At 36.1% G+C, this 11,179-nt stretch overlaps 1 protein-coding gene across 2 annotated transcripts; it reads right to left on the bottom strand.

Moving 5' to 3' along the window:
* Positions 1-649: 649 nt before the first annotated feature.
* LOC124307907 (uncharacterized) lies at positions 650-6,901 on the bottom strand. 2 transcript variants are annotated; one of them, XM_046770086.1, is made up of 6 exons: positions 6,547-6,901; positions 3,566-3,734; positions 3,137-3,306; positions 2,565-2,624; positions 2,287-2,399; positions 650-2,132 (listed from the first exon to the last, which is right to left on the bottom strand). In XM_046770086.1, exons 1-6 carry the CDS (start codon positions 6,652-6,654, stop codon positions 1,874-1,876), a joined length of 879 nt encoding a protein of 292 aa, XP_046626042.1. In that variant the 5' UTR covers positions 6,655-6,901; the 3' UTR covers positions 650-1,873. The 2 variants fall into 2 exon arrangements, with proteins under 2 accessions (XP_046626042.1, XP_046626041.1); XM_046770085.1 differs by having other exon boundaries at positions 3,137-3,330; positions 6,547-6,898.
* Positions 6,902-11,179: the final 4,278 nt, after the last annotated feature.

Raw genomic sequence — 11,179 nt, 5'->3', positions numbered from 1 at the left:
ATCAACAGCCTTACGAACATCCCCCAGGTATACAATCAGACTCTTATTGTTCTGCTCTTATCGTTTTGCAAAATAATGTGGGTAGCATTGCGTAAACTTTCGGGTACAAGGTAAAACCCGTTTTTGAAATTAGCTACTCAAAGTTAGGCGAATTAATTTCACGGTATACGGATTCAAATGGGAAAAACGTTAATCTAGGTTATCCAGATTTCCGAGGGTCGATTCGCACTGATTTATATGAGAATACGGGAAAGAGCTTGAAGATTGAAAAAAGGGATTTATTCAGCCTCGTTGGTAGAAAAATTTTCACAAATTCTTCGGAAAAATGTGTCTCGAAATTTTTATCAACACAATTCAGATGAACGAATTGTATATTTTTGAAAATTAGATAAACACGCGTTAACATTGTTTCGAGGCGTTTTTAATTCCAGGTTTTTACATACCGTGAGTACATTTTATAGTATTTCGTGTCGCGTGACGAGGGAAAATTTTCTTTCAGGTACCTACAGTTTAGTAAATTTCTTTTTATGTCTCTATACTTTGATGCGGGTATCTTGAGCCTTTCATCGATCTCCAGTTCTTGAATCGTCCTCGACAAATAATTTCAATTTATACATATCGGCAGAGGCAATTTAATTAAACCTTAAAGTTGTGTATAAACATTATAATACGTTTATTTAAACGTACATTTCATTCGAAATAATCAGGGTAATAAGTACATATTACAAAATAATGATACAGTCTATGACGCGATTTAACGAATCTTGTATCTACAAATCTGGAAAGAAGTTTACTTACTCTGCGTATCTAATTTAAGAACAAGATACAATAACGATAATTATAATAGAGTAATTTTTCTTCAAAGATTTGAAAGTTTTTTTGCTCTTCAATTTTTTTTTTTTTTTTTTCATATCTAAACGAAATAATCGACGTAATAACGAAGCATTTAAATGCGAAAAAGGTCATTAAGTTATAAAGTACCTACTTGATTATGATGAATTATTTAAAGCAAATAAAATACAGTACGCCTAATGTAAACGCTACTTTGGTGTTTAAAATATTGTGGCTTTTGATTTTCGATTTTTTATTCCATTGTATTTATAATATTTTCACTTCAACTGCGTTTTCTTACAATTAAATGTCACGAAGACATTTCATTAACAATTATGCATACCGATGAATGCTAAGAATAATATGAGAAAATAAAAATCATTACGATAATGGTAAACCTTGATGTTTTCGTTCACAATGCACCTGGTTTTGCGCGTAACATGGTTTAAGGTCACGTTATATACAACGGTAGAACTGCGTCGAACGTGTTACGTCATCAAAAATTTAATAGGAATTGAGTCACGGTACTGTGCCTATATATGATTCGGTTTAGAATAAGCGTCATCGCTAAATTCTATATAATTTCGTAGCGTTTATAATATTACACACAACGTAGGTTATCATATATATGCCCTAAAATTTGAAATAAACATATTGATTTAAATCTTGCCCAATATTTTTGGTTTGAAGAACGGCAGCAAAAAAATGAAAAAGAACGAGATAAAAATTAATAAAAAAAATAGAATCAAATCGACGAAAGAGAAACGAGAAAATGAAATGAAAGTTGACAATCGAAGATAATAAAAAATCACGCTACGATGTATATGTGGCGATAAAATTTAATTCTCACAGAAGCTTTCACTTTTATCCTTCTTTTTTTTCCCCCTCTTTATCTCCCCTCAATTAATTCACAAACGTAAATTATAACGTAACGAATAACTTAAATTCGTCAAACATATTGGAGTAAAATGAAGACTAAAGAAAGAAAAAAACAAAAAAAAAAAAATAGGGCTAAAAACGCAGTCGAACAAATATTGTCAACTCAATTGCGTCGCGAGTGTGAGGTCTTCGTATTTTGCGCTGGACTTTGATCCTTGTCGATCCCGATGCGACCGCCGATTCGCGAACCGACAAACTGTATCTGACAACAGCAGCTCGAGGGCATTTTGACGCGTGCCTTTTCCCCCTTCATGTCTTTCGAGAGCGCAGCCATTACTCTGTAAACGTACTTCTGTGTGCATTCCGTCTTGTATCCGAGGATGGCCTTGTCGATTATCTTGCAAGCGCCGCCGATCTGCCCTCTGCAAAGTAATGAAAGAGAATTAAAAAAAAAAAAAAGCACGATGCGAAAGAAACGATTTGATTCGAAAATGTCGAAACTTGTCGATATTCGATTTATTCTCGAAGTAAGATATTATTGTTGTTGTTGTTATTATTATACACGTGTATACTCACGTTCCGCAGCTCTCGATTTGCACACCCTGCTTGAAACCACTCGCGGGATCCTGGAGTATGAGCAGCCGATCGCCTGTATCGGTTTCCCCCTCTTTTGGAAATATGACCCTTACCTGAAAAGTAATTTTTAACTTCGGTGTACTTACGATTTGAAAGAAAATATCATTTTCTATATTCTAATTTTTGCATTATATTATGAGATGTGTAGTAATCTAAGTATTATTGTTATTCTCATTTATTTAACGAGTGAAATATTTATATGTAGGTGTAATTCTCACCTCTGCATTGCAAAGCGATTCGGTACCTTCGGATGGATTTAGCCTGTGATCGATCTGGATCTGAAACGAGATTGTCACGCCTTGGTCATTATATTCTGTAAAATTTTACGGTAAAATAATTCTATTGCATCGAACGAGATTTTAATCGTTCACATAAATGCGATGTAAAATTAATGACGAAAAAGTAAAAGCAATTGATTAAGATCGAGATTATTCTACCGAGCGATTCATGTGTCGGAGTTTGAAATCGTCATCGGAATTTGATCGCATCGCATCACGGTCATTGTTATAATTATTTTCAATGCTTTGTCAATACAGAGAGTATGATAAGTAACATGTAACGATATGCAGCGAGCGAACAACCGCATAATATGCAGAACAGCGTTGGTAATGCAACGATTCCAGGATACCGAGGCGTCGGGATTTCTCAGCAGTGACAAACGACGTGCGTTGACGATTAATTGTACTACGAAATTTACGGAATATTTTCATTATTTCTCTTCTAGACGTATATCTTTTTTTTCGTCGCGGTCAATTATAATGAAATTTGGAAATATTTTATTGAAACTCACTTCGTCGATGCCGGCGAATATCTTCAAATTTTCATTTCTCCTTAATACGTTCCTCACGATATCCTCGGGATAAGACTCAACTTCCTCGCAGTATGTCTGACCAGTGCAGGATTTCATCCGGACAGGAACCGTGAAACGCGTCGAAGTGTTACGGTGATTTACGTCTTCCTCTGGAAAGTTGATATTGCCGCTGTCTGTAGGAGTTTCACATTATTTTAAGCTCCGATCAGAGATTACGAACAACGTAACTTTGTCAAATAAATCGGTTGGCGAATTTACGCCGATGATACGCAAATTTTATATCGATCAAGGATCAAAGTGTCGGGCTTTTGTTGCACTTTATTCTAAACAATCGGTAGGTAATATAACAAGTAAACTTTTTCTCTGCACACACGTTAAGACAAAGACAAACCATTTTTTCTCACTTACTTCGTCGACTTTCCGGGATCGTTTCTCCTCGACTTCTCACTCTGTTGTTCGACGTTGTTTCTCGGACCTCGGGATTTCGCCGGTGAGATTCTACCGGAATTCGGGTCCTGAAGAAGGAATCGAGTTCTGTCACATCCCTGGAGGGCATGGACTGCACTTGCTGCACCGCCTGAGGAGATAATTAACAAGTCGTTACCGCATTTTCCGGACTGTTTTTCCTGTTTTCAAGAAACTGAGAATGTAAAATGCCAGAGGAAAAGAGGACAGAGGTGACTGGATGTTGAACCGCTCCGAATTTTTAACAAAAATTGCGACTAGGAGTTGTTACACAAGTAAAGAATGATGAAAATTTAAAGTTTAAGTGGGACTTTTCAGCTCCTTCCAAGCGTTCTTTGTTACACCTAAACCGAATGGAGTAAAGTTGGGTCGAGTTGAATGAGTGAAGAAAATTTGTTAGTCATCAAATCGCGGTATAATTTTACTGATCAATTTGTACCCGAGAAGAGACGAATAGTTTCGAACAAGTCGTGTCCAATAATGATAATGTTTTTCAATCTTCCATTTGATGGCACAAATCTTTGATATTTTTTTTCCAAATCCCAGAGATATGAGAATACACACGATACACAACATTTTCACAAACTCTTGTCTCCTTCATATCAGGTCATTTCGTGGAAATGTTACATGAGCAATTTAACACCGAGTGAATCCGCCTGCATTTATGCAATTCAGGGTACATCCAAACTAAAACCGCCTGCATTTCGGCAACTTGTATGACAAATTAACCGATCGACATTTGTTTCGGAGTTCATGATTGGAGAGGTTGGAGAAGAGTCAGTCAATCGGGAAGGACGAGACAAATGACGATCGGTTAAAATGTATTTCGAGTTGCCGACGTGCAGGCGTATTTCGGTAAAATACACCCTTTGCTTCGCGTTAAATTTCCCAATCAACATATCAACGAAATTACCCGGAATCTTTGTCTGCTTTGTGATTTTCAATTCAGCTATTATATGTATATTAGTTCGGGTCATTCACGCCGATACGGAATTCGCGATTTATACAAGTGTGTGTTGCGTTCATACACGTGATTTTATCCGTGCATGCATCGCGTGTATGCGAATGTACAAAACGCCAGTGTGCGTTTATAATTATGTATAATGATAGTGACGATAATAACAAGAAATAATGTCACAAAAATACAAATCCCACCGAGGGAACTGGTCGTCCTTGCGTTGTACCGGAGACTCTTGTATACCTAATTAACTCGCTTGCGGTATACGGTGTTGCGCCGAGCAGTTCTCACCGCGAATGAGCATCGAAAGCGTTTCAGTTTCTATTTGACAAGATGCACGATGTTATGATTGGTAAATAAAAATTAATTAATAAAACAAAATGAAAAATTTTAATCATATTTAACAATGTCCCGTAGTGCTGAAGCGAAAAACCGCAAACAGGAAAGAATTTCTAATGATTAGCTGGATTTTGATTCGTATTGATTGTAATTTTTGCGGTTGATACAGCCGTTTAAATATATCTCACACGCTTTTGGTGTTCAAGTTTGATTTATTGTGGTAATTTCCTTCTGCACTTTCATCCGGTACTTAGAAATCGTTTTTATTATACAAATTTATCAACGATCTGATAACGAGTCTCTGTAGACTGCAACTTTAACAAATGCGGAATCGATGCGGCTGGCAACGTTTACACTTTTTCCCACAATGAACCAGTTCAGTTTGCTAGTCATTGAAGTTCGCAGTTTATTTGTTGACTAAATTCTGCACATACTTCGACGAGGATATTGCTCTATTATACACGTAAACTAAGGCGTAAGGAGTGAAAAATAGTTTTAATGTTATTACTTCGTTATTGTCAGATATACCTGAATTATGTGAAAATAGAAGAAAAAAAAATTCATTGAGAAATCCTGAATGCTTACAACGTAACGAGCTTCAAACAACGATAATGAGAATAAATCCTTGCCGTAAGTTATAAGAGGAAGAATGCCCGTACAAGGTTCCATTATAATTTGCGGTAAATATTTTCTCGCAGTTGTAGGTTAAGATAACGATTTAACGGAAGAAGGTTATCGTGTTTCCGTCTAATGTTATGACCGAGTTCAACCGTTTAAAAGTTTCTTTAATTCGAGAAAAGGATTATAAAAAAGACTGTACACGTCCCATTTTTTCCAATTTCTAGACAAATTCAATTATTCAACGCAAAAAAGAAAAAAGCGTTAGCTGACCATTTTTTATTTTATTTTTTTCTCTTAATTTATGGTCGCAGACACTGATTACAGCCTTTTTTTAATTCTCCTCTTCATTTATTATGTAGAAACGGGTCTCTATCGTGAATCAAAAATTCACTAAAATGCGAGCTAAAATGTTTACCACCACCGTTGAAGCAATTATGATCGTTATCGATGTATCTATACATACCGAGTATCACATATTTGTATAACAAGATTGCCGAAGGGGACATATATATATATATAAATATTGTGAACGATGATAATGCATTCGATGTACGTATACACGCACACACATATATATATATATATATATATATATACATCGAATGCATTATCATCGTTCACAATATTTTCTAAACGGCATTGGGCCCCATGCAGTCACATTCGTATTCAAAAATGCATATAATATTTGGGTATAATCAGACTGTGTAAACAAAATATGCGTGTCGCATTCCATATTCCTAAATTAGATTTTGAAGTGAGTTACGTTCCCAAGAAATCTCTAATCGCAAGTTCAATTTTACACAGTGGTTATTAAAACAAGCTCTTACGGTACCTACCAATGATTTTTTCATAAACACGCGTAAAAAATGTGTTAAAGAGAAGGAATGAGATACACGTAACATCGTTGGATGAAATATCGTTACTTTCGAGATAAAAACGAAAAAGGAAAAAAATAAATAAAAATATCACCACATGGAGACCAATGAAAAGAAAAGTCAACACATACCCAAAGAGTAAAAATTGCAAATAACAGCAAACGGGACGCCCAAGTGTTTCTTGTTCGCGTAGATTTTTGGCACCTGCAGTCCATCGTTTGACACATCGTTGTTTGCATAACGGTTCGATCCTTGACGCTCGCGCGTGTCTTTCAGTCACTTTATGATAATTTAACGTTGTATTTGAAAATTGCCAACTCGTTCCGTGCTTGATACTTTTGTCGAAATCCTTCTGGCAAACAAATAACTCGCGTCTTGTTTGCACTTGTTGCAACTGGTTATAACGCTTTCGCGACTGCTCGCTGAGCGACTCCACTCACTACTCCGATCGTCCACTGACCACTAACCAGTCTTCACTTTCAAATGACAACCATAACAGCGGCAGTAGCGGCGGTCAACCCGTCAGTCAAGTTCCTGTATGGAGCGCTAGCGGATCGTTATTATAATTATGCGAGGGGGGCGCTCTTTATTGAAACTTTCAACGCATCGCTGCGGTGTCCCTAATCTGTATGCGGTGAAGATCTTTTCGTTTCTTTTATTACCCAGAAACCGTTTTTACACCTAACACGTAAGCCGTTCCACACGTGTATAAAACGATACAGTTTACTCGAAGGAGTAACAAATTTGTAAACAAAATTTCAGACTCGAAATACTGAGAATCGGAAACGGTTGAAACGATAAAAAATTCATACCTTCACTTTTCACATTATTTTCACCGCAGATTTATCGCATGTAACACGAGTTTGGCCTCGGTTTTATTCCATGGAAAGCATTTTTTTTTTTTTTTTTTTTCTTCCACCACGCATATTATAATATATTTAACTTTTTCACTATCTCAAACGTGATGCAAGGAAATATATTTACATAGTTGTAAACAGAAAATGTAGAACCTGTTGATATTATTTTTTCGTTGCGTGTACATATATAGGTAAAGATACTCGTATCAATTTTTAATTTGATACTACCGGAACAGTTGAAGTTGGGAAAAAATTTGGTACTTACAATTCTTGCAATAATATTTCAAAATTATGACATCAATGCCCGTTTTACCGTAATTTGAATTTCAGTTCAAGTCGTAGAAAAATCGGAGCTTTTAATTGCGTAACTCGTTATTATCGATAGGTCGCAACGTTTTTCCGCGATATCGTATATATTCCGCCAGACACGAAATCCTTTGTCAACTCGCCAATGTAATTTGGCGGGGATTCGAATCGTGGAAGGTTGAAAAAAGATTCTGCATCGCCGTCTTTTTGGCGCAGGGTGATTAATCGTCTTCAGCCCAAACTTCGTACACTTCTTGCCCTCGTGAATCAGTGAATTTCTCTTCATTTAACGACTCAAAACACCTAACTCACTCCTCTATCAATTATTATCTTCCGTCTTGTCACGGCGTTCCTGCGTAAAAATTGAAAAATATAAATAAAACAAAGAAACAACCCCCCAATCACCGAAGCAGGCATCAAGTACTCGTGTTACAGCCGAGTATACTCCGGTTCCTCTTCTTTGCACATCCGGGTTATACTTTCAACCACTAATTCGCGGTCCAAACGACCAACGAAAGCTCCCCTTGTAACGGGGGCGGGATAAGTAGGCACAAACGAGCTGCCAGCCACGGCTTGCGAACAAACATTTTCTATTGCTATTTCTCTTCCGCGCACAACGCGTCTTATTTCACTCGTTGGCTGTAATTCATTCAAAGTTCACGAACCTTCTTGATATATGTATATATAACATTTTCATTAATTAATTCTTGTTTGTATTTTTTTTTTTTTTTTATGCCCCATCACGGTTGATTCGCGTTTCTACCCTTTGAAGCACCAACGAATTGCGTTCCACTGAAATTCGAAACTCGTAAAAGGATTGAAACAAAGGAAAGAAAAACAGTATAAAACAAATTTTATGTTCCGTTCAAATCACGCTTAAACATAAGTTTTCAAGTGTTTTAAGTATTAGTGTTTTATAATTTCGAACATTGATTAATAAAATATTTTTACTCGGATTGTTTCTCATTCTTCATTTTTATCCATTGCCCCGAAAAAACGTGAGAAAAATATTTTAACAAAATATGTACATTTTCTTGGTTCTCGTTTTATGTTGTACACACATATTTGATGCACGTAATTTATTTGATTATTTATTTTATATGTTGTGTACAATTTTTTCATCCGGTAAAACGTGTGATAGGTAGAGAAATGTTTGCTGAAGGCGTTACGGCAGGTACTTACACAGGTAGATACATATTATTCTTTTCCTTATTTTCTCTCCAATTCGCCCGAACTCTCAAAGCTCGAAACGTACTCACAAACACACGTTCAAAGCGACCCACAAACGTTGCATTGCAGTACATATTGTGAAGCATTTTCTGCGTAGATTTGCAGTCTCTGTTTTCTTCCGTGATTTACAAAATCAATATTGTTGAACAATTTGTTTTTCTCCACCTTTTTCTATAGTTCTACTAGGTAATTCTTCAAGCCAGATACCGAAACACGAATTATTCCGTTTTACGTATACACACGTGGTCTATATCGTCATGCAAACGATTTATTTTCGTACAATAATCGACTTGTTTCGAGTTATAAATTGGCTTTTAGAGATTCATTATATATACACGTATACTTTATTACGTCGGTGCTCTAAGATTCCATCCCTGAATATTGGTGCCTTTTTTTTTTTGTTGCCAATGTAGGCATAATTTATGGTCGAATTTTTTTTCTCCTTCCTGTAATCTACAATTTCTTGGAACGAGATCAGTGTGATATTTGATGTAAAGAAGGTCTTTTTCATGTACCGCATAGACGATTGAGATATTTGAAAATAATTGAGACGAACAAATATCTTTCAGAATAATTTAAAATGCATATCTCAGACGTGTTTTACCGTTATTATAATGTAAAATGAACTCTCGTTGATGCGAAACTCCTGTATTTTTTTTCACAAACTTTTACTGTATAAGCTACATCGACTTTTCTACCCAAATCTATTACATGCATGTATGTATACCTCGTCCACTACGTCACATTTATCCCGAGCAGTTTTCCTCGTCCATCAAAGTTTCGCCATAAGTTTCAGAGAGTTCGAAGATTAAGCTCGCATGATCGAGTGGATATCGACTGCAGCGGGTATAAGGGACGTTGAAAAAGCAAAATGTCACTCAGTTACGACGTTATATCCGAGTTGCAAAAATTACTGACGAATCGGGGAACGGAGTAACGCGCTAAAAACTAATGCGAAGGAAACGGAATCGAGCATAGAAATTAGAACATTACTTATTTTACAAACGCCGCATGATCTGGAACGTAATGAAGGAAATGTCGTGTCTCGTTACACTTCGACAGATATTCGATCCGTCTTTAATTACAATTTAATTATTTAATTAGCCCTATCACGCCCTGATCGAGACGGATATACTTCGTGTTACATGTACACGTGCAGCAGATTTTTCGGTCCGGTAAACGTTTCACAGTTCAGCTACTGTTGTGCCGCTGAATCTAGAACACTTGATTAAATTTACATATTACACCCAGCTCTGTATTCCTCTTTTTTATAACTAAGCAAGGAAAAATTCTTTGACGTTATGTATAGATTTGAAATGTGTTACACGCGATGTTTTGATTTTAATTGAGGGCTAAAAATTTAGCCCTCGAGCCGAGGATCAATTCTTTTTTCTTAATTCGCCATTTAAGTTGACGAATTAGCTACGACGATGTTATTTATACGCAAATGTGATGGAAAAAAATTTATTCAACTCGTAAACAAAAGTTCGGACTCGGTTCTTCATTTTAAATCGTTTTATACGGAATACTGTATTATCTACAATTCCACTAATATATAAGGTACTTTTTTTCATACCACGTTAGTAGAACCGTTACCTCAATATTTGATTTTTCAAGAGTACGCTAATATTGATTTTGTTTCAACGAGTAGTAATGTTAAATTAACTTACGAAATATCAAATTTATCACAAGTTCAGTGAATGGTAGAAAATAGTTAACTCGACAAAAAAAATAACCGTGGTCTGAGATCGAATGAATCTCCCAGATTTTTGCACAATCTGAATATAATTTGAAATAAAAAAATTAACATCCAGATCTCTTGCTTTACGAAAATAATTCGTAACTCACGAATTAGATAATAATTTGATACAAATACTAATTTCCTAGTACCAAATTACGACAAGTATTAACTTGAAAATCACCAACCTTCTCGAGAAAATCGTTTTATCCCGAATGTTCGATGAATAATATTAAAAATAAATTTTACAACAATAACGATATATTGCGAACAAAGCAGTCAACAAATCCGTCGCGTTTTTCGGGGAAAACGCGAACTAAGCGATCGTTGACGTTGAGCGACGTTTGTCAAGGGGGCCTTGGAAGTTATTAGGCGTGTGAATAACTCAGCACGCCTTCGTACAGATTGAACCTCAGTCTGCCGTCAGATCAGGCAGCTTTAACAGTGACGAAATTCCAATAGGATCTGTCAGCAGGGCTCGTCGCGAAGAACGATTCTTCTGCATCTAAAGCTCGCTTCGTGATGAGAGGAGAAATCGAGGAAGAGAAAGGTGTAAAGTTTTTTCATTCCAACTGAATAAAAGAAAGCCGAAAAGAAAAAATAAAAATAATTCACATTCAAAACGAGAAGCAT

This window comes from Neodiprion virginianus, chromosome 6 (genome assembly GCF_021901495.1).
Source record: "Neodiprion virginianus isolate iyNeoVirg1 chromosome 6, iyNeoVirg1.1, whole genome shotgun sequence".
In the NCBI taxonomy this organism is placed as follows: domain Eukaryota; kingdom Metazoa; phylum Arthropoda; class Insecta; order Hymenoptera; family Diprionidae; genus Neodiprion; species Neodiprion virginianus.
The sequence above is the reverse complement of the archived record's forward strand: the minus strand, read 5'-3'. Positions and strand labels throughout refer to the sequence as shown.